The sequence below is a fragment of the Acomys minous genome (assembly GCF_964271855.1).
Source record: "Acomys minous genome assembly, chromosome: 13".
In the NCBI taxonomy this organism is placed as follows: Eukaryota; Metazoa; Chordata; class Mammalia; order Rodentia; family Muridae; genus Acomys; species Acomys minous.
In genome coordinates this window covers 5,881,522-5,904,769 of record NC_140495.1, presented here as the reverse complement: position 1 = coordinate 5,904,769, position 23,248 = coordinate 5,881,522, and the positions used below count along the sequence as shown (strand labels likewise).

General features: G+C 48.1%; 1 protein-coding gene across 2 annotated transcripts; it reads left to right on the top strand.

Annotated features, from left to right (window-relative positions):
- Positions 1 to 6,984: 6,984 nt before the first annotated feature.
- On the top strand, positions 6,985 to 14,825 carry EOMES (eomesodermin; the record flags this gene model as incomplete). Of its 2 annotated transcripts, none has more annotated exons than XM_084755098.1 (6): positions 6,985 to 7,880; positions 8,899 to 9,053; positions 9,697 to 9,818; positions 10,423 to 10,581; positions 10,666 to 10,727; positions 12,974 to 14,825. In XM_084755098.1, 6 exons carry the CDS (start codon positions 6,985 to 6,987, stop codon positions 13,653 to 13,655), a joined length of 2,076 nt encoding a protein of 691 aa, XP_084611224.1. In that variant the 3' UTR covers positions 13,656 to 14,825. The 2 variants fall into 2 exon arrangements, with proteins under 2 accessions (XP_084611224.1, XP_084611223.1); XM_084755097.1 differs by having other exon boundaries at positions 12,917 to 14,825.
- Between the last annotated feature and the right edge of the window lie 8,423 nt (positions 14,826 to 23,248).

The following is a 23,248-nucleotide window of genomic DNA, read 5'->3' as shown; positions in this document are numbered from 1 at the left end:
AGAAAGGGGGGAAAAAAGAGAGAGCAGCAGAGCATTTGTCTAATGAAAACAGATGATCCTGAGCCTTCCTCCCGTCTCTGTGCTGTTGTACTCACTTTATTCTGTTAGCACTTTATTGCTACAGGAGAATTGAGGGGTGTGGGGTTTTGTTCTTTTGGTTTGTTTGTTTGTTAGTTTGTTTGTTGTTTTTTCCTGGACTCTCTCCGTAGACCAGACTGGCCTCGAACTCACAAGGATCTACCTGCCTCTGTGCTGGGATTAACCACGCCTGGCCTGATTGGTTGGTTTTGTTTTTGTTTTTTGATTTTTGGTTTTGTTGTTGTTGTTGTTGTTGTTGTTTCCAGACAGTGTTTCTCTGTGTAGCCCTGGCTGTCCTGGAACTCCAGGCTGGAACTCATAGAAATCTGCCTGCCTCTGCCTCTAGAATGCCGGGATTACAGGCATGGTTACCCAATGGATGGGAGTGGGTACCCAATGGATGGGAGTGGTTCCCCAATGGATGGGAGTGGTTCCCCAATGGATGGGAGTGGTTCCCCAATGGATGGGAGTGGTTCCCCAATGGATGGGAGTGGTTACCCAATGGATGGGAGTGGTTACCCAATGGATGGGAGTGGGTACCCAATGGATGGGAGTGGGTACCCAATGGATGGGAGTGGGTACCCAATGGATGGGAGTGGTTACCCAATGGATGGGAGTGGGTACCCAATGGATGGGAGTGGTTACCCAATGGATGGGAGTGGGTACCCAATGGATGGGAGTGGGTACCCAATGGATGGGAGTGGGTACCCAATGGATGGGAGTGGGTACCCAATGGATGGGAGTGGGTACCCAATGGATGGGAGTGGGTACCCAATGGATGGGAGTGGGTACCCAATGGATGGGAGTGGGTACCCAATGGATGGGAGTGGGTACCCAATGGATGGGAGTGGGTACCCAATGGATGGGAGTGGGTACCCAATGGATGGGCGCGGTTACCCAATGGATGGGAGTGGGTACCCAATGGATGGGAGTGGTTACCAAATGGATAGGAATGGGTACCCAATGGATGGGAGTGGGTACCCAATGGATGGGAGTGGGTACCCAATGGATGGGAGTGGGGCAGCCCATGTGCAGAGTGCCTGTGCCAGAGGAGAGGCTGCTGAGGGAGCACTTCCAAAGCTCTACGTACTCTACTAGTGATGCACAGTCTAGTTACACTTGGGATGCTTGTTTGTTTGTTTGTTTGTTTGTTTTTCAAGACAAGGTTTCTCTGTGTACCTTTGGCTGTCCTAGATTTGTTTTGTAGACCAGGCTGGCCTCGAACTCACAGCGATCCGCCTGCCTCTGCTGGGATTAAAAGTGTGTGCCACCACGCCTGGCCTGGGATGCTATTTCTACCTGGAGACAACATAGTCCTCTTAACAATCAATGCTATAATAAGTCCAGGAATATCTGTTCCCCTCCATTTTTCCTATAGGAAATGTTAGCATTGAAATACATGCAAAAAAAGAAGAAAAGAAGGAGTGGGAGTGGGAGGAGGAGGAAAGAGAAGGAGGAGGAAGAGGAGAGGAGGAAGAAAGAGAAGGAGAAGGAAGAGGAGGAGGAGGAGAAGAAGAAGAGGAGGAGGAAGAAGAAGAGGAAGAGGAGGAGGAGAAGAGGAGGAAGAGGAGAAAGAGGAGGAGGAGGAAGAGGAGAAGAAGAGGAGGAGGAGGAAGGCGGCCATGTGTATAGGAGCATGTGTACATTTTTGAGGATAGAAAAGGTCTAAAAAATAGTTTTAAATCTTTTTAAGTGTAAACAGGGTAAAAAATGTTGTGCCTATTAACTTAGAAGGGCCTGAATTTTTGTTCCTGCAGGTAAAAAGGCTTTGCTATGACTTCACTTTAGGGCAGAGTGCTGGGTCGGGAGCTGTGCTAGGGAGCTATTCCAGCTCAGATGAAGTGACCACTTCTTCCCCTTGGCAGATGAGCACCAAGCAAGTGCCAGGTGGTCCGAGGAAGAGAAGTGAGGACGTATGGGGCTTCACGCAATTCCCATACTTTAGAGTTGCAATAGTTAACCAAATATTTGGATAATATATTTGCTGAGAGCATTTTGGGGTTTTGCTTGTGTGGCTTTTCTTATCTGTGTGAATAAATGTACTCCCAAAATAGGATGAAGAAAAAGGATGTGATAATAAAGCAGCAACTAAATCTTGAAATTCACTTGCAGTTAAAAAAAAAAAAACTTTCATAAGAAATGTAAATGAAGATTATAGGCTTCCTGACAGAAATTCCTGGGTTGGCATATAAGAAAAGGCATTGTTTGTAATAAGCAACTTTTAACATATGTGTTAACTTTCATTCGAGGATGCTCTCTCTCTTCTTCATATCTTAACAGTGACCTACAATTGCACTAGTGAAGACAACAATTTAACTTGGTTATTTTTTGTTTGTTTGTTTGGAAAAGATAAGTGAATTTACCATAATCCTTTGCCTCATACAGTTGTGGGCCTGGTGTTTTATTTATTTTTATTTTTTTGAAATTAAATATGATTGTTTCACTTTCTTTTATCTCTTTCCTCCTTCCAACTCCTCCCAGGTATCCCCCTCTCAAATCCATGACCTCTGGCCTCCTTTTAATTGAGTATGTATGCATGATGTATATATGTATGAATATATGTGAATATATATACATATATATGTATATATATATATATGTATGTATATATATGGATGATCTGCCCCAGCCTATATAATAATGTCTTGTTTTTAAGCAAAATGATCCATTTATTTCAATGCCGCAATAGGAAAAACTTACATGCATTCTTACAAAAGTGAAACTGTATTCATGAAATCTCTCAAGGATTACTTGTCCTTGTCAAAATGTTTATTTTGTGGGACATTCTCTAGAAGGAAAAAAAATGGGAGTAGAGAGAGGAAGGATAGGAAAGAAGAAAAGCAAGCAAGGCAGCCTACAGTGGAGAAAGCTCCTTCTCCCTCTGGGAAACACAGCAGAACTAGGAGATCTGGCCATCAGAGAACAAAGGACCAAACAGTGAACCTGAGACAGCAAAATAAAACGCAACATCAACAAAGAGAGGGCCATAGATACATAGTAAAAGGACCAACTTGCCACAAAAAAACCATTGACATTTTCCCAGAGTCCAGGCAAAGTGCTGGTGACCCGTTAATGTTGGAATGTTTTCCTAGGGTTAAAGGGAGGGCGTGCAGCAAGTCTGTTCAGAGTTTACAAAGTGTTTGAATAACACAAATGGTGTTTTGATAACACATTTTTAGTGAGGGTGAAAATAATAGAATTTATTGGGGCATTTATATGGGCCCCCTTGGTTGTGTGTGGGGGTGGGGGGGAGTGGATGGGCTCCAGGCCACGTATCATTGCAACCCCTCTGTAATTCTCCTTGTAATTCATTCATGCGCGCGCGCGCGCGCGCGTGTGTGTGTGTGTGTGTGTGTGTGTGTGTGATGCATGACACTGCTGTGGTCCCCAAGGCTTCTTAGTTTTACTTTTAACAAATTAAAGCATTGTTATTGGTTACCTATACAGAGAAGAAAAGAGGCCGTAGGCCAAGTTGGTGTCATCATCTGGATGTGGTGGTACAAAGTTGGTATTGTTTGAGACAAGTAAGTACGAGATCTTTACTATGCTCACACCCAAGTTCGGCCTTGGCTTCTTCAGCCTCCAGAGGTTCCTGCTTGCTCCATCGCAGGCTACAAAGTGAGGCATTTGAGTTAACCCAGCCACCACTGGGGTCTGGTATTGCCAGGGGTCTCTCCTAGTGTTGATGTTTGTGTTCACTGTATCAGTGTCGGTTAAGCCACAGAAAACCAGACACCTTTCAATAAATGTCTCATTTGGATTTCATGAAGCTTGGGGTGTAGCTGAAATCAAACAGCAAACAGAACGGAAGGTTCTGGTATTTGCCCACCGTGTCTAAGGAAGGTGCTGCCGGGCATGTGGCAGTGCCATGGGTTTTGCTTTGTTTTCTTATTTCTGGAAAAGAGGACTTGGATTTTAAAGTGTGGCTGAGACACAAGAAAACATTGATCTTTTTACCTCTCTTTCTCTGTATTTCAGAGCTAGAAAAAAAAGAAGAGAAAGAAAGAAAGAAAAAAGCCCATTCTAAGTAGGAAATCATAGATTTGTTCTCCATAGTGTTCCAGCAGCTTAGACTAATGTAGTTCATAAGTAATAATAATAAAATATAAGCTAATTAATTTTTGTCTCTGAAGCCAGAAAAAAAATCTTTAGTTGAAATGGTGATTTTCACCATTTTAAAAAGGGAAATCATCACATAATTGTGAGTTACAAAAATATGTAATAATAATAATAGCAATATTAATATTAGTAGGTCTCCCATGTCCCAAAAATTCTAGGCCCCAAAAGAGTTTCCTAACGCTCTCCCCTTGGTTCTTGTTGGATTTCTCTTTACTTCTCCATCTGTAAAAGGTGTCAGAAGTCAGATGAAATAGGTGGGTGGCCAGGGATCCATTCAAATCCTGGTTACACAGATTAAATTGTACCGAGTTAATAATTTGGTGGCACTCGGAATGAACCCACGCGCCTCCATGAGCTTGCTCTAGGGGTAGGATAAAATGAACCCGGTTCTGATGTGGTTAGGGGGACAGCTGGTCTGAGTTACTTGCGCCAGAGTGGGTCTGAACGGTGCCCGTTGCCTGTGGTGGCACCGTGCCACGCCAGCGTTTTCCTAGTCTCTTCAAAGCATTTTGAACGGACCCCCGTTTCTGGCTGTGTTACAGTGAAAAACTGACATATACCTTCAGTCACCCCATCTGCAGATAACGTGAGGTTCAGTCTCGCACCTACTTTCTTTCCCCTCAGACATCCTGCAGCTCTGGTCAAGGCTAACGGGGACTTAGAATCAGCACTCGATAAATCGGGGCTGGCTGAGTGGCCAGCGCCGTGAGGCCCTTTCCCGGAGCTCGCATCCCCCTTGTGGAATCTCCACGTTGAAGATCTCGAACTCTTTGAAGGGAATAAAAAAAAATAACCCCTAAGACTTCTCTCCATCAAAACAAAATAAAAACAGTAAGCTGACCCGAGCAGGCTGGCTGCCATGTCAGAGCCGAACTGAGACCAAATTCTGGGATCTCAGGACTGAGCGTGCAGGGTGCCAGCTCCCGGGCTTTCTGAAACAAAATTGACAAGGCTATCGCTCTAAACCACCTAGCCTGTGCCTTGGCCCCGAAATCCTTTGGGAGTGCCCAAGATTCACAACGCCATCTCATTAAAACCCCACACAGCATCCGAGTGCGTGAAGGACCGCTCCACTACCTAATCCGGGAGTTTGGATGTTGGTGCTGCGCGGGGTTTGGACCCAAGTTGGAAAGCTTCTTGTGGTTCCATTGCCGGCGTCTGTGTGCAAAGCAGATCCCGCGGCCACCTCATCTGTTCTGGGCAGAAAGTTTCCCGTGTGATCGTGTTCTGTTGGAGAAGCAGAGTCCCCACATCTCGACCGGAAAATGCGCTCCTGGAGCGATTACTGCAGGCATCCGTAATTGCTTATTAGAGGAAAACCTTCTGGCTTCTCATCTTCAACGAAACGTGCCCCCTTCTGTAATAATAAAACAATAAAATATGACGGCCTCGTCCTTGACTGTTTGCAGAAACGCGGGGCTGAGGGGCGGGGGGGACAGGCAGCTGGGGTAAAGGAGCTTAATTCAATATCAAACTGATTATTTCACTAATTATTCTGCCTTCTGTATTGTGCCTCAGAGGAGAGGCGCCGGGAATCTTAACTGCACAGCTGCTGGGGGAACCTTTGTGTCTTAGTGTCAGTCCCCACCAGAGATGTTGGCGAAAGCGGGGCTTGGAGGAGGTAGGAAACATCCAGGGTTCAGGGAAACCGAGCGGAGTGCTTTTTTTTTTTTTTTTTAATTGTAAGCAGTGAAAGTGACAGCCTCTGGAAAGCCGGTTTGCTAGCGCCGATGTGAGAGTTAAGCCCTTGGCTTGCTCGGTCTGGCTCTGGTTGAGTCTTCAGAAGCCCACTGCGCTCGGGCTTCTGAACCAGAGCGGAATCCTTTCGCCATGCCTGGAATCCCAAAAGCTGAGCGCGAGATTTCTCTTCACCAATCCTCTACGTAAAAAGATAGGACAGACCAAAACGCGGTTAGGTTCCTGTGTGTGGAAGGCCAGGAAGTCAGAAGGAAGGTGTGCGCAGACACTTTGGGTCGCTTTCCAACCCTCCCCCCAGATTTGCACCCTCCAAGACCTGAGCCTTCCTGCGAGCAGGGAGCTTGCAAAGACGTCTACAGGTCTCTAGGACCTGCCCTGCCAAAGGAGTCTCGAGCGCAGGAATTACTCCTATACATAGGGTAGACCGGTTTGTCATAAACTCCAGACACCGGGGCATTGATTCTTACAGTGGGATACAGGTCCTCTGAAGAAACACAAAAAAACCCACCACTAACAATAACAGCCAAACAGGGTAAGAGAAAAAGAAACTTGCAGGCAACTCGATCCAATTAATAAATGCTTAATTGAATTAATGTCACCTCTATCAGCCAATAGCAAAGTCCCCTAGGCATGGGATTGCGAAGCCCCTCCCTGGCAGCACGTATATAAGCAGCCAGCCACCGCTCGCAAGTTTCCAAGCGGTCAAGTAGGCCTAGGGTTTAGCAGGCCTGAGCCAGCGGATCGGCTGGCTGCTCAATGGGAACTCAGAGCTAAGTCTTCCTCTTCCCTGGTGTGAGTGCAGGGGTCCTGAGAGGATAGACAAGAAAGGAAGGAAGAAAAGTGAGACGCTGCTTGCTCGGTTTCCATCTCCCTCCTACAATCCCGGGTTTGTTGCCTTGCGGAAAGGACATTGCATTCGGGGTGCGCACTGAAGCCTCCCCGCAAGTCCGCAGGTGGGTAGCCCGGGCGAGGGAGGAAGGGGACGTTACCTTCCCCTCGGAAGAGGGCGCTGGCTCCCCCAGCCGGCCTTTATAACCAGGCCGCCGGAGGTGAGGAGGCAGCCGGCTGCCGTCTGCGATTCGCAAAAGCATGCAGTTAGGAGAGCAGCTCTTGGTGAGCTCCGTGAACCTGCCGGGCGCGCACTTCTACTCGCTGGAGAGTGTTCGAGGAGGAGGAGGAGGGGGAGGAGCAGGAGGAGGAGGGGGAGGTGGCGGGAGCGTCAGCCTCCTCCCCAGTGCTTCCCCCTCGCCCCAGAGGCTGGACTTAGACAAAGCGTCCAAGAAGTTTCCGGGCAGTCTCCCGTGCCAAGCGGGGAGCGCAGAACCCGCAGGCGCCGGCGCGGGGGCCCCCGCGGCCATGCTCAGTGACGCGGACGCCGGGGACACCTTCGGCAGCGCCTCTGCGGTGGGCAAGCCCGGGCCCCCTGACGGCCGCAAAGGGTCCCCGTGCGCGGAGGAGGAGCTGCCCTCCGCGGCCACTGCCGCGGCCACCGCGCGCTACTCCATGGACACCCTGAGCTCCGAGCGCTACTACCTCCCGTCGCCGGGACCTCAGGGCTCCGAGCTCGCCGCGCCCTGCTCGCTCTTCCAGTACCCGGCGGCAGCCGGAGCGGCCCACGGATCCGTGTACCCCGCGTCCAATGGCGCGCGCTACCCCTACGGCTCCATGCTGCCCCCCGGTGGATTCCCCGCCACCGTGTGCCCGCCCGCGAGGGCGCAGTTCGGCCCCACCGCGGGCTCCGGGAGCGGCGCTGGTGGCGGTGGCGGCGGCGGCGGGGCCGGCGGTCCTGGCTCCTATCCCTACGGCCAGGGCTCTCCGCTGTACGGGCCTTATGCTGGAACCGCAGCTGCCGGATCTTGTGGAGGACTTGGGAGCCTGGGAGTGCCGGGCTCGGGCTTCCGCGCCCACGTTTACCTGTGCAATCGGCCCCTATGGCTTAAATTCCACCGTCACCAAACTGAGATGATCATCACCAAACAGGGCAGGTAAGCAGAGCGTGGAGGGGCCCCTGGGCGCCGGGTTGAGGGAGTAGTGTCAGCTCACTGTGAGCTCTGCTTGGGGTGCTTAAACGCGCTGTATAAAAGGGAACATCTTGTCTCCAAAGTTATGGCCCTTTTCATCCTAACGCACACCTGTGGCTTGGGCCCGGAGCCCAAGTTACTCTCCCTTCTATTCACCCTCACCGGGATTGATGAGGAGAAAGATGCAGAGCTGAAAATTTAGGAGTGGACCCTTTAGGGCGGATCTACGTGACCCGCTGGCTCTTGGGTTTGCAGTTTGCAGTTTGGCGGGCTAGGATGGGGAAGAGGCTTGGAGGGGGGCTGCGGCCTGAGCGCAAGTATTTGAAACGCGGTTGTTTCAAGGTCGGTGGTCTTGGTGAGGCACTTCTGTGAGAAGAGCAGAAAGAAGTCGAGTTTGAGCCGGTGGGTGGGTAGACAGTTTCTAGGGCCAGATGATTGGCAAGGTGGGGTGTGTGCTTGCGAGGAAGGAACAAAATAGCTCGGGCACACCTTCGAACTGCCAACAGCTACTTATGGAGGAAGTGAGGAGTGGGTACTGGGAGACAGGAACTCAAAAGAACACTGTGTGTCTGTGTGTCTGTGTGTCTGTGTATGTGTGTACGCGCGCGCGGACAGGCAGGCTACTGCCTGCTTAATGTTTTGTGTCACCTGTGCCTTTAAAAATAATTTTCGACATTCCAGGGGGGGGAAAACTAGTAGGCATCTGAAAGACCAGAGAGTTTGAGTGGATGGAGGTCTCAGAAGCACGTGAATTAGGGAAAATACTAATTTGGAGACTGTTGCAAAAATTGCTCACTTAAAACCACTTTCGTGGTTTCAGGTCATATTGCCTATCCCCCTTTTGTTGTTGTTGTTTGTTTGTTTGTTGGTTGGTTGGTTGGTTGGTTTTATTGTCGTTTATTGTAGAGTTCTCTGGCGCGTCCAGGGGACAAGGGCGTATCCTGAAAGTCTTAAATCATTTTTGGTTCTGTTTTTTGCACAGGCGCATGTTTCCTTTCTTGAGCTTCAACATAAACGGACTCAATCCCACTGCCCACTACAACGTGTTCGTGGAAGTGGTTCTGGCCGACCCTAACCACTGGCGCTTCCAGGGGGGCAAGTGGGTGACATGCGGCAAGGCGGACAATAACATGCAGGGTGGGTAGACCAGAGGCCTGGGCCGGCAAGAACTCCACTGCTGGACTGGTCGCATTTTTAAAAAAAGCACCTCACCCCTACCTGGGGTCTTCAGATAGTAACATGAATTGCCTTCTGTTGACAGGGGGGCGGGGGGGATTTGTTCCGTCGTTTTTTCTTGTTTTCCATTTTATGTCAAAACTTCACCTTGGCCTTACCAGGCTGTTTGAGAAATGAATAGTCAAATGAGTTTCCGGGTTTGGCGAAAAGATCCTGGCAAAGGTTTCTGGCATTTTAGTATTCTCTTGAGAAAACACATGCCACCTTTAACTTAAGCTGTAAAAGTAAAGTATTCGGTGAAGCTCGTTCCTTCCAGTTTTAGAGAGCTTTCAGATTAACAGTCAAGAGCCATCTCCTGTCCTCTCTGTTTTTTAGTTTGGAGAGGCTGGTGATAGGAATGCCTTGATTAAGGAAGGTTGGGAGCACTGGAGGGGGTGACTGGAGTCCTGCTGTGATCCACTGATTTCTGCCAGCACACCTCCCCCCACCCCCCAGGAAGAGAAGGGTGTTGCAAATCCAAGTGTAGCTAAGGGACATCATCGTCCCTAACCCTTCACTAAACAGTGCTGTCTGTGTAAATGCTTCTGTTTACTTTTCCTCTTAGGCAACAAAATGTACGTTCACCCAGAATCTCCTAACACTGGTTCCCACTGGATGAGGCAGGAGATTTCCTTTGGGAAGTTGAAGCTCACCAATAACAAAGGCGCAAACAACAACAACACACAGGTAAAGAGGCCAGAAGAGTGGGTGTCTTCTGGCGGGGGGTGGGGTGCGGTGGGGGGGGGGCTGCCTCCTGGAGAGCCCACACTTTTGTCACTGTGCTTAATTAATATTTGCACTTGTGATGACTCTGCTCACTTCTATATTTTATTTCTCTTAACCTTTGTTGTTTATAGTTTCTTACTATTAGACATAGAAAAATCAAAATTTGGGGGTGGGAGGAAGACTTCGGGGAGCCAAAAGGAAAGAGTGTTTATCAAGTACACATACACTCAGATTTTGTTGTTGTTGTTGTTGTTGTTTTGTTTATCTTGGGGAGTGGTGGGTCTTGTATATGTCCAGCGGCTGCATCCGCTGGGTCCTCCTCCGGCCTCATCGGGGAAGCAGTGCTTGCAGCTGTGCTCTACCGCACTCTTGCTAACTTTAAGTTTCAAGCGTGTTCACACCGAGAATCTTAAACATGATATCAAAACAGCTGTGGCTGGTGGTGAGCAAGCAGGAGCCCCATCTCAAAAAAAACACCCTTTGTTAGGGTCTGCTTTTTCAGACCTTTGAAAGCCTCTCTCTCTCTCTCTCTCTCTCTCTCTCTCTCTCTCCTGGCCATTTCCAGATGATAGTGCTGCAGTCCTTGCACAAGTACCAACCTCGACTGCACATTGTGGAAGTGACAGAGGATGGCGTGGAGGACTTGAATGAGCCTTCCAAGACCCAGACCTTCACCTTCTCAGAGACACAGTTCATCGCAGTGACTGCCTACCAAAACACCGACGTGAGTGCCCCACGCGTGGCGGGAGCTCGCCAGCTCCGTCTGGCAAGAGAAAGTACTCAGTCAGTGTTCTTCTCCCCTCTCCAGATTACTCAGCTAAAGATTGATCATAACCCCTTTGCCAAAGGCTTCCGGGACAATTACGATTCGTAAGTACCACTTTCCTTCATCTTCTCGCCCACATCGAGTCCTGTATCCCAGGTGGCCTGCAGCTTGCTGTGGAGTTGAGATGACCTTGAACTTTTTTCTTTCTTTCTTTTTCTTTAAAGATTTATTTATTTATTATGTATACAGTCTTCTTTCTACCTGCTTGTACACTTGCACACCAGAAGAAGACACCAAATCTCATTATAGATGGTTGTGAGCCACCATGTGGTTTGCTGGGAATTGAACTCAGGACCTTTGGAAGAGCAGCCAGTGCTCTTAACCTCTGAGCCATCTCTCTAGCCTGACCTTGAACTTTTGATCTTTTTGCCTCCATCTCCCTAGCACAGAGCTCACAGACCTGGACTGCCACACCCAGGCTTTGTGTGTGCTAGACAGTCATCCTGTTGACTGAGCTCCGTCTTCAAGCCCATTTGCTGGGTCACCTTTGAACAGGAAATGAACCATCATTTCCCTGAGGACATGTTTAGATGACATTTGATATTTGAGATTTTTTTCTTACCTATTTTCATGTTAATTTTTGCACGAGTGTGTGTGCGCACACACACACACACGTGCTTAGGGATTGAACCCAGGGCCTTGTACATGCAAGGCAAGCACTCTACCATTAAGTTATATCCCCAGCCCTGTTTTTGCAAATATTTGCCTTGAACAATCTTGCTTTAAATGTTTAAAGCAGGTTTTGTTATTATTCTAAAGAATGTTCAAGGTTTAAGCATGAAATTCTTATTCTTTTCTACACTTTAAGTAGAGATTTGAATTGTTTAGAATCTGCATAATTTATGTCCATTTCTTTTCTTTCTTTCTTTCTTTCTTTCTTTTGGTTTTTTAAGACAGAGTTTCTCTGTGTAAGGCTGTCCTGGAACTCTCTTTGTAGACCAGTTTGGCCTTGAACTCATATCGATCCACCTGCCTCTGCCTCCCTACTGCTGGGATTACAGGTGTGTGACACCATGCGTGGCCAGTTTTTATGTCCATTATTTTTTCATTTGATCCAACATTCCTTTCTTCCTTCACTTATTTATTTTTGGTTTTTCCAGTCAGTGTTTCTCTGTGTAGCCTTTGCTGTCCTGGAACATTTTCTGCGGACCTGGCTGGTCTCGAACTCAGAACTCCTCCCGCCTCTGCCTCCAAGAGCTAGGATTAAAGACATCCAGGCCCAGCTTTTTTTTTTTCCAGGCCCAACTTTTATTTATTTACTTTTTTAATGTTTTATTCTTTCCTGGCGTGGTGGTGCACACCTTTAATCCCAGCACTTGGCAGACAGAGGCAGGCGGATCTCTGTGAGTTCGAGGCCAGCCAGGTCTACAAATTGAGTCCAGGACTAGAAGAGAAACTGTGTCTCAAAAAACAAAAACAAAAAAATAGGGCTTTATTTTTTATTTTAATTATGTGTATTTGTGTCTCTGTGTAGGTATGTGCTCATGCACATGGGTACCAGCAGGCCAGAGTCAGATTCCTTAGAGATGGAGTTACAGGTGGTTGTCAGCCACTTGATGTGTGTGCTTTCAACCCAGCTCGGTCTTGTACAAAAGCAGGCCTGGACCCTCCTGATCCAACTTTTAAAAAGCATCACTAGCAGATTTTCTCCCCTCCTTTTGTGTTATAAGAGGGAGAATCTGAAAGGATGCGCTTTTCACACATCTTGAGATATGGCTCCCTGGCACCCTCATCACACTGGTGAGGGAAGGTTGCTCCTACTCCTTCATGTAGATTTTTGATATTGATTTCTTTTGAGAAAGGCTTTCATGTGACTCAGGCTGGCATCAGCTCAACCTGACTATGTAGCTCCGATGACCTTTAACTTCCCACCTCCTGCTGCCATCTGCCCAGTGCTGGGATTACAGGGCTCTGCCGCCATCCCTGGTTAATGTCGGAGGTGGATCTCAGACCTAGGCGCATGCTGACAAGGCTAGCCTTCTACCAAACGGTCTATACCCACAGATCCTGACCCCTAGGCTGAAACCTCTTCAGGGAAACCCACTCCGTTCCCTTGTGCAACCCAACAGCCTGCTCGGCTCAGACAATCGGCAGAACAGCTCTACTTTCTGGGAGGCAGTTTGTTCGGGGATAACATGAGGGTCGGTTTTTGTTTTTTGTTGCTTTGTTGGTTTGTTGTTGTTGCTTGTTGGTTTGTTTTTTTTTTTTTTAAGTGTCTCTCTTTATATTGTAGCATGTACACCGCTTCAGAAAATGACAGGTTAACTCCATCTCCCACGGATTCTCCTAGATCCCATCAGATTGTCCCCGGAGGTCGGTACGGCGTTCAAAACTTCTTCCCGGAGCCCTTTGTCAACACTTTACCTCCAGCCCGATATTATAATGGTGAGAGAACCGTGCCACAGACCAACGGCCTCCTTTCACCCCAACAGAGCGAAGAGGTGACCAACCCTCCCCAGCGGTGGCTTGTCACACCTGTCCAGCAACCTGTGAGCAACAAGCTAGACATCGGTTCCTATGAGTCCGAATACACTTCCAGTACCTTGCTCCCTTATGGTATCAAGTCCTTGCCCCTCCAGACGTCCCATGCCCTGGGTTACTACCCTGACCCAACCTTCCCTGCTATGGCAGGGTGGGGAGGCCGAGGAGGCCCTTATCAGAGGAAGATGGCAGCTGGACTACCATGGACATCCAGGATGAGCCCACCTGTGTTCCCAGAAGATCAGCTTGCCAAGGAAAAAGTCAAAGAAGAAATTAGCTCCCCCTGGATAGAAACCCCCCCTTCCATCAAGTCTCTAGACTCCAGTGACTCCGGAGTGTACAGCAGTGCTTGCAAGAGAAAGCGTCTGTCTCCCAGCTCTAGCAATGGGAATTCTCCCCCCATCAAGTGTGAGGACATTAACGCCGAGGAGTACAGTAAAGACACCTCAAAAGGCATGGGGGCGTATTATGCTTTTTACACAACTCCCTAAGGAGTTATTTTAACCATCTAACGTTTTCCAGATGGGCCTGGTGGTGTTTTGTTGGCTTTTTTTATTTTTTTTTTCTGCCTAGGCTACCAAAAAGACTTTTGCCTTCCACCTTCCATGCGCCCTGTTCTGTGCAGTTCTCTGAGAGGTGCCAAAGCTTTGCCATTGCTGCAGGTAACTAACTGAAGACAACCTAGCAGGTTTTTTGGTTTCTTTGTAAAATAAAATTGATGGAGGACTCGGAGTGTTTTGAAATTCAGATGTTGTTCAAGGTGCTGGATTTATTTATGGGAAACAAGAAACATTCGGAAAAAAGCAGGCTATGAAGACAGAATGCCTGGTGCTATCAAATGAGTTTGAAGAAGAAGAAGAAGAAGAAGAAGAAGAAGAAGAAGAAGAAGAAGAAGAAGAAGAAGAAGAAAAACCTTTGGCTCTCATTTCTACTTGTAAATCTTTAAGCAAACAGCAGCAGCCCAGAGGGCTAAGGTATTTTTGCTTCAGGAAGAGAAGGGTTGGGCCTTGAGTTACAGAGTGGCCTGGCTCTTCACAGAAATCTTCTGCCAGCAGCTAAAGAGCCTGGGCCTGAGAGTCCAAGGGGGTAGGGGGAAACCTAATGTGAAAATGGCTAGCTAATCTTAGCTGCTTGTAATTAATTCCTTGCACAATTTTGGAATAAATCATTTGTTATAGGGATGGCCCTGATTTGCTGAGATGACCTGTAGAAACCAAGAGGGACGAGAAAGAAAGGGAGAAGTTAAGTGTACAGCTGTGTGTTTAGACACCGTAGAATAATTTGGAATATATTTGTACAAATTCAGCTGCCTCGATACCAGATAAAATGATGCAGAATTGGTGCTTTGGCTTTGTAAAGAGTTTGCAGGAACACAAGAGCAGCAGTCAGAAGAGGGCTTCACATTGCCAGGGTACTCTGACCACCCAGTTCCCCATCCTCACTTCAGCCTCTCGCTTAAGGAAAAAAAGAAAAAAAAAAAAAAAGGAAAAAAAAAAAGGAAAAAAAAAACCCACCCTGCGTAATCCTCTTTCCTCCTCCAGTAAATGTGAAAAAAAAAAAAAATGCAGTCTGACACCACAGTTCCTATAGGCTTTTTAGAGATTCTGAATTTTTATGTACAGTTGTAAGTCATTTTTAATAAATGTGGTTCAATAAGGGAACGGGTATAGCTCTGTCTTCTGTACTGTGGGGTTTACTTATCTAATTTTTTTCCCTTCTGCCCTTATCCAGATCTCTCTCTCTCTCTCTCTCTCTCTCTCTCTCTCTCTCTCTCTCTCTCTCTCTCTCACACACACACACACACACACACACACACACACACACACACACACGAGCGCGCGCACACACACACGCGCGCGCGCGCGCGCTCCTGGCTTGCCCCTCCATAGACAGCTCTAAAATCTTTTTACTATACTGTGGCGGTGAACGGCGGCCAGGAGTGCCTTCTCTTTATTTCCCCACACTCCAAAGATGAATGGGATCTACTTCCTTGCCCCACTAGGAAGTGTGGACAATGGGTGTTGCCTGGGGGTGGGGGTGGGGAGTGTTTGCCTTGGGGGATGCAAGATTGCGCTCTGCATGCCTAATCCTAGCTTCCCACCCTCCGCCCCTGGCCCTTAGTCATTCAGTTCTTTTCCTGGGTTTACTTTAGGCTACCAGTTCCTAGACCCACGTAGGCTCCCTGGGAACCCCCGCGGCCATTTGAGCGCCCACGAGTTCCGGGTCTCTTAAACACCGCAGGGGCGCGATGTTAGCGCACCCTATTGCGCGCATCTGCGGTTTTCCGCGGCTGGTGGAGCTGCTGTCCTCACTTGCCTTACCCTCAGCTAGGTTTTCAGGGCTTGAGCACAGGCTAGCACTGGGTGCAGCAGTCAAAAAATAATATTCCATTTCTCATGCACTGCAGCCCTGCAAACAGCATCTGGACAGCGGAGCCTCTGGCTCTTTGCTCCGCTTTAGTTAGTAACCCGGGACGGCGAAGGGCACCCCAGGCCCTCCCTGAACCCTAGGTGTGCGGAAGACTAAGCAGTTAGGGGGAGAGGGCCCTCCCTGCCCCCTGTCAGACGTCCCGCCGGGCTATCTGCAGACGGCTTGCAAAACCTTGGAACCCCCTTCCCACCCTGGGGTAAAGGTCTGCCTGGGAGGGTCACTCTAACTGCGGAGCGCGGAAATGCAGCTGCTAAGAGGATTAGCTGGGGGGGGGGGGCGGGGGGGCAAGCAATCAGCCGGGCCCTCCCACCCTTGTGTGCCCAATTAAGGCGGCCAGAAGATATACCTGAATCGTGGACAGACTCGTACCTCCAAACTTCTGGGCCAGACCCCTCCCCGCACTGCCATCGATTTGGGGGCCTACTATCTCCGCATTTCCACGAGTGCCTGCTCAAAATTGTGGTAAAGCCGCCCCGACTTTTACCGCAGTGGCAGGTTGTGTGTGTGTGTGTGTGTGTGTGTGTGTGTGTGTGTGTGTGTGTGTGTGTTCTCTAGAGACTGGCTTTTTAATATGTATTTGTGTGAGCAAATTTGGGAACTTTGCGAGAGAAATGCATAGTTGGCCCAATCTAGTCAGCAGCAACATACTGCACCCATGTCCAAAGGTTGGGGATCCGGAGTATCAAGCGATGCTCTGCAGTTTCTGTCTTCTAGAAGAAAAAAAAAAGGGGGGGGGGGAGAATGCTAATCGCTCGCCGGGATAAAGAGGACTCTGGCCCTAGTCTATTTCAAGTCTTGTATATTTTTGCACCGTACAGTAAAAAGAATCCGGTACTTGTGAAAAGTCCCTCACAGTGTTTAATAGAAACGTAAATGGCTGAGTGGCCCCAATTAACACCTTGTGATAAGGCATTCCTAAGATGGAGCGTCAGACACCAAATTGTGAAGACATGTATCTAATTAATCCTCCTAGGATGACATCGATAAACAAGCCCCCATTTAAATAAAGATCAAGGGCTGGGAGCCCGGCCGACTTGTTTATCTTTCCCACTCGGGCCCAGCGCGCTTTTGCGCGGGCGCGGGCCGTTGTCCCGCGCAAAGCCGAGGCGGTGGCTGGGCGGCGGCTGGCGCTGGGGGGGTCTTCTTGGCTCACCCAAGTTCGCTTGTCCTCAGCTCTTGCCGCAAATAAAAACGCTTACTTCAACAGACAAACTACAACGGAAGAATAAAAATTGGCACAAACCCCAAAACGATTCGTGGTTGGAAACATGTCTTCATCGCCAAACAGTCTGTTTTTTCTTTTTTCGAGATTAAAAGGAAAGGTATAAAAAGCAAGTCAACAATCCCCGAATTAATTTTTTTTTTTTTTTTTTTTTTTTTTTTTTTTTTTTTTTTTTGCTTTGGAGGAAAAAATCGGAGCAACACCTTCCTCCCTCATCCCTTCTCGGTGGATGCAGGTTTTCTATGTTGCGGTGCAAAAGCCAAGAATTGCTGGGTTGGAGGGTGGGTGTCCTGAGCACGGTAGGGAGCCTCTGATGCCTGGAGGGAAAACTGGGAAAGGCGGGAAGAGCCCAAAAAGAATTTGGGGTCTAAGGGGAAAGCTGCTCGCTAGTTGATCTTCATCTTGAGTGGTGTTGGGGCTGCGGTTGGAGGCGGGTCACTGCAGTAATTTGTGCCCCAAACCTAAAAAGGCTCCAAATTTCCTCCTTTCCAACTAAGCTTTAATGCCAGAATAAAGAAGGCAGGCTCCCGGACTTTCTCAAATAGGGGTAAGGATGGAGGAGGAGGAGGAGGAGGAGGAGGAGGAGGAGGAGGAGGAGGAGGAGGAGGAGGAGGAGAAGAAGAAGAAGAAGAAGAAGAAGAAGAAGAAGAAGAAGAAGAAGAAGAAGAAGAAGAAGAAGAAGAAGAAGAAGAGATCCCTGCGGGTGTCATCGAAATGCTGGCGAATGGCAACATCCTGGTTCTCTGCCCACATTCAGTAGCGGGTAAGGACGATAAAGTCTTGGCTTTTTATGCCTTTGGAGGTTGCTCCTATTTGCTTCCCTGACGCGCCTCCAACTGTCCTCTACTCCGCTCCTCCCGGATTTCAAAAATCTCGCTCTCACCGGGTGGAGATTTCTAAATAACCAGTAGACTTTTAAAAATCGCAGTTTAAAAAAAATAAGAAGAAGAAAGTAAAAAAACAACCTGTGCTACTGCACCCAGAGGAACTCTCCATACCCCCACCCCCCAGCCACACCCCTAGGCCTCAAGTTTGGATTTTTCAGACACCCGCTTCGCAGGTCTCACTAGCCTGGAACGGTGCGCGCCGGTAACGGGATCCCTTCCTGGCGGCGCCGAGGCCTGGCCGGCGCGCTCCCGGGCTTGCACCGCGGCCCGCCTGAGTGAACCCAGGGTGGGCTTCATTCCCCCAGCGCCCAAGCTTGGGCGATTAGTGTCCGCAAGTGTGAAGTGGCAGTCACCTTCCCTTCCCTTTGCTTTCTCCCTTTCCTTCCTTTCATTTTTGTTTCGTTTTGCTTCTTTATTATTTACTTTATCTTACTTTATTTCGGGGTCTTGTTTTTTGTTTGTTTTGTTTGTTTGTTTTTGAGACAAGACCTCAAGCAGCCCAGGTTGCCCTTTAACTGGACACCGATTGACCTCAAACTCATTTCCCGTGTGCTGGATTACAGAGGTGAGCCGCCTCGCGGGAGTCACTCGTACCCCTTCTGTCCTGGTCATTCTCTATCTATAAGAGGACTTTGGCCCCTAGAGTGGCCCGCGCCAGATGGTGGCCTGCCTCGGATGCCAGAGTCGCTGCTTATTTTAGGCAGCACTCCCACCCCTACCCCTTCCAAACAGCCAAAACCTGCGTTAACAAGGCCGGGTCTCGGGGTGTGGCTGACTTTCCCAAGCCTGCACCGCTCTGCTTCCAGCCGCGGGTGCCCTCCGCCATCTGGTGGCCGCCGCGAGTACTGCTCCTCCCAGCAGAACAAGTACTTCTTGCCACTTGCCCCCCACGGTCTGTGTGTAAGGCATGCTGCACCGGTGGGTGTAGGTGTCCTTGTTCATCCCAGCCCCTCAGCAGCTTACAAGCTTCTTAGTGCAGGGAGGGAGCCCAGGAGTTAAGACTCTAAGAACAGATGCCCTGGCCTCACTGTCCGCCGCTCGCGTTTGTTTCCTCTACTGTGATTGCCGAGAATGGAAAGCACCTACAGCCACAAGTAGTATTGAGGAGACTAAAAATAAGATCATAAGTGCTTTGTGAAGTGTTGTTGTTGTTAATTGCTAGTTTTGTGGGCTTGTTTGTTTGTTTGTTTGTTTGTTTGTTTTTAGAGACAGGGTTTCTCTGTGTAACCCTGGCTGTCTGTGTAGACCAGGCTGGACTCGAACTCAGTGATCCGACTTCCTCTGCTTCCTGAGTGCTGGGATTGAAGGTGTGTGTCACCATGCCCGGCTTTAATTACTAGTTCTATTTACTGCGATAGTTATTAATGCATGTCAACTGTACATACTAGTGGACTTCACTGTGACGTTTCCTTACATACATATATTATAGTGCTTTGGCCATGCCACCCTCCCAACTACACTTTTGTCCGCTCTCACCCCTCACCCACAGACTTCTTCCCTAAAGAGTCCCTGTATTATCTTCGGGTTATTTTGCTTTGTTTTTAATCCTAGCTTCTGCATGTGAGAAGAAATATGAAACCCTTGTCTTTCTGTGTCTGGTTTATTTTCCTTCACAAAATGACCCCTTGTCCCAACCATTTCTCTGTAAATGACAAGCTTCCTTCTTCATGCCTGAATAACTCCACACACGTAAACACATCATATTTTCTCTGTCGGCTAATCTGTTGATAGAAGCCTAAGCTGATCTCATGGCTAGAATTCTGTGAATAGAGCAACAACGGCCATAGAAATCCAGGTACCTCTATTTTGGAAAAAAAAAATTATTTTTCTTTTTCGAGTATAAGTGTTTGTGTACACATACATATGTGAACTATGTGTATGCCTGTTGCCCACAAAGGCTAGAAGATGGCGTCAGATCCCTGGGAGCTGGCGTCGCAGGTGCCTGTGAGCCAGCTGACGTGGGTGCTGGGAACAGAACTGGGGTCCGCTCCAAGAGCAGTAAGCATTCTTAACCTCTGAGCAATTGCTCCAGCTCCCCAGCCAATGTAAGATCATTCACACTCAGGGGCCTTCTGGGTCCCTCTGCCTCAGAACGACTGTTATGGACATTAAATAGAGGAAAGTGGAAAAGAAGAATCTCATTTTGGTGTTTGAAAGCCCCCCCTCCTTACACACCACACACACACACACACACACACACACACACACACACACACCTTTTAATGCATGCATATGCTACTGGAGGAGCCTCTGCTTGCTTGTGTTTCAGAATTGCTTTAAGAAGCATTTTCATAATAGAGTGTATTTACGACTTAGGAGCACAACCTCGGGGAGTGATTGACAGCTTCTGCATGGTAATTGGAAACGTTATCATCCCGATGTTTTCCTTTGAAAGCAATCTTCTCTCAGGCTCCGAGTCTTCTGGGTAGCTGTGTTTAATAAATGCTCCCTGGCAGCTTTCCTACAATTGCATGTATTTGCATCTCATGACTACACAGAGGGTAGCGGGAGCACGTGGCTATGGGGGTCGGCTTTCGCTGTCAATTTGATACGACCGAGACTCAGCTGGGAAGGTAATCTCAATGAGGGACTTTAGATTGGCCTGTAGACAAGTCTGTTGCAGGGAGGGGCTGTCTTAATTAAGTTTTATTGGTAGGAGACTACCCAGCCCACTGTGGGCAGCATCATTCCCTATCAGCCACCCCTCCCCCTCCTCCCTAAACTGATAGTGGAGAAACAGCTGAGCACAAGCAAGCAAGGGAGAACCCATCCATTTACTTCTCTCTGCTCCTCTTGCCTGGATGCGATGTGACCGCTGCCCAAGCTCCCACCGCTGAGACTTCCCCCACAAACTCCGCACTGTAACCTGGAGTTGTAAGCTACAATAAACCCTTTCTCCCCCGAGTTGCTTTATGCCAAGGTATTTTACCACAGCTACAGAAATGCAGCCAGGACAGGTTCGATTCCCAACACCCCCCCACCCCACCCCACCCCGCCCATGGCAGCTCACAGCCATCTACATCTCCAGTACCAGGGGATCCAACACCCTCTCTTGGGCTCCCCAGGCACTAGGCAAGCACACGGTACATGCAGGCAAAACACATGGGGGGGGGGGAAGAGTGAACTCAAGCCCGGAGTAGTTGGATATATATACCTTTAATCCTAGCACTCGGGAGGCAGAAGTAGGTGGACAGGCTTGGCTCTAAGTATTTGTCTTTATCTTCTGGCAGTTTTGATACTGTTCCTTTGCCTGGTGAGTTTTGGCATTTTAACTTTCCCTTTCCTCCCGTTTGGAATGGTGAATGTTGAAAATACGTGATCTGCTTGTCCAGGTTGATTTCACAGGAGGTTACAGTTAGGAGATTGCATGAGTCTCAGAAGAGGCTTTGACCTTCGGGCTTTTGAACAGTGCTGATACTGCGGTAGACTGTGAGGACTTTTGAGCAGTGCTGATACTGTGATAGACGGTTGGGGACTTTTGATGTTGGACTATGGTGTGGCTACAAGCCTATGGGAGCCAGGGAGTGGAATGTAGTTGCTTGAAGAAAAAGAAACTACTAAAGAGTGGCTCTATAGGAGTCGGGGTCTTGTTGGAGTAGGCGTGGCCTTGCTGGAGGAAGTGTGTCACTGGGCTGGGCTTTGAGAGTTTTAGATGCTCAAGGCAGGCCCTGTTTCACTCTGTCTTCGTGCTTCCTGCTGATAAAGATGTAGAACTCTGAGCTCTCTCTCTCTCCTTCCCACCATGACAATAAAGGACTAAACCTCTGAATTGTCAGCCAGTCCCAATTAGATGTGCACAACCACACCCCAGTCAAGCTGGCTCAGTGGCTGTGTTTATTTGGTCTTCTTCTTCTTCTTCTTCTTCTTCTTTTTCTTCTTCTTCTTCTCCTCCTCCTCCTCCTCCTCCTCCTCCTTCTCCTTCTCCTTCTTCTTCTTCTTCTGCCCCACCCCCCACCCCCAGACAGGGTTTATCTGTGTAGCCCTTGGCTGTCCTGGACTAGCATTGTGGACCAGGCTGGCCTTGAAATCACATCGGTCCACCTGCTTCTGTCTCCCAAGTGCTGGAATTACAGGTGTGCACCACCGCACCCGGCTATTTGGACTTCTAAGTGCTTCTTTTGCTTGCATGTCTGGGTCTCTCCCTCAGTTTGGGAAATGTCTATTCTAATCTCACTGAACAGTTTCTTACTTTAGCTTTTGTCCTTATACCCTATTCATTCTTAAATTTGATTTCTTGATATGTGTCAGAATTCTTTAAAATTGCAGTCACCTTTGGTTTCTTTTCTTTTATTTTCTTTCTTAGATTTATTTATTATTATGTATGATGATGATGATGATGATGATGATGATGATGATGATGATGATGATGATGCTCTGCCTGCATGTACACCTGCAGGCCAGAAGAGGGCATCAGATCACATTATAGATGGTTATGAGCCACCATGTGGTTCCTGGGAATTGAACTCAGGACCTCTGGAAGAGCAGCCAGTGCTCTTAACTGCTGAGCCACCTCTCCAGCCCCGATTTCTGTTCTTCATTGTTACCTGAATGTAGTATTTCCTTGCCCTAGTTATTATGGTCTTTCGGATTTACATTTATAAAAAAGATTTATTTTAATTTTAGGTGCAGAACTGTTTTGCCTGTGTGTATGTTTGCCATGTGCATGCAGTTCCTATAGAGGTCAGAGGATGGCATGAGGTTCTCCCTGGAACTGGAGTTATAGACAGCTGTGGGTGCTGAGAGCTGAACCCAGGTCTTTGGGAAGAGCAGCCAGTGCCACTAACCTCTGAGCCGCCTCTTGCGCCCTCCTGACATTTAGTCTTCTGCTTGTTCTAGTCTGTCAGCAGTCCTCCAAATTGTGGCTTTTCTTCAGTGATTCACTTCCAACATCTCTGCTTTTGTTGTGTAGTTTTTAAACTGTTTCCTTCGTGTTGTTGTTTATCACTCACTCTGTTTACTTTGTCTTATGATTTCCTTACTGTTTCTATAATATACTTGTTTGAACCATCTTTAAAAAATGGTCATTGTTGCTTGTTTGTTTTTCATTGTTGTTTTTGTTTTTGTTTGTTTGTCCTTTTGGGTTTTTTTTTTTTTTGGTTTTGGGGTTTTTGTTGTTGTTGTTGTTGTTTTGTTTTTTATTTTTTGAGACCATCTCTCTATGTAGTCTGGCTGTCCTGGAACTCAGTATGTAAACCAGGCTGACCTCGAGGTCAAGCTCGCAGAGATCTGCCTGCCTCTGTAAAGACTGAAGGTGTGGCCTCTGCCACCAAGCCCTGGAACTGGTCACGCTTTACAGTATGGATTAGAACTGTCTCTCCTTTGTCTCAATCAGTTCATTGTATTTGTTTTGATTGTTGAATTTCTAGCGATTCATTTCATGTTGGCTTGAGTTTTCTTTTTTTGTTTGTTTGTTTTGTTTGTTTGTTTGTTTGTTTGTTTCTCTGTGCTGACTTGGGCATCTGTTGGGATGGATCTATCTCCCCACCCCAATCTTTTTAACATTTAAAAAAATGTTTATTTATTGTATATGTATGGGGCTGCTCCA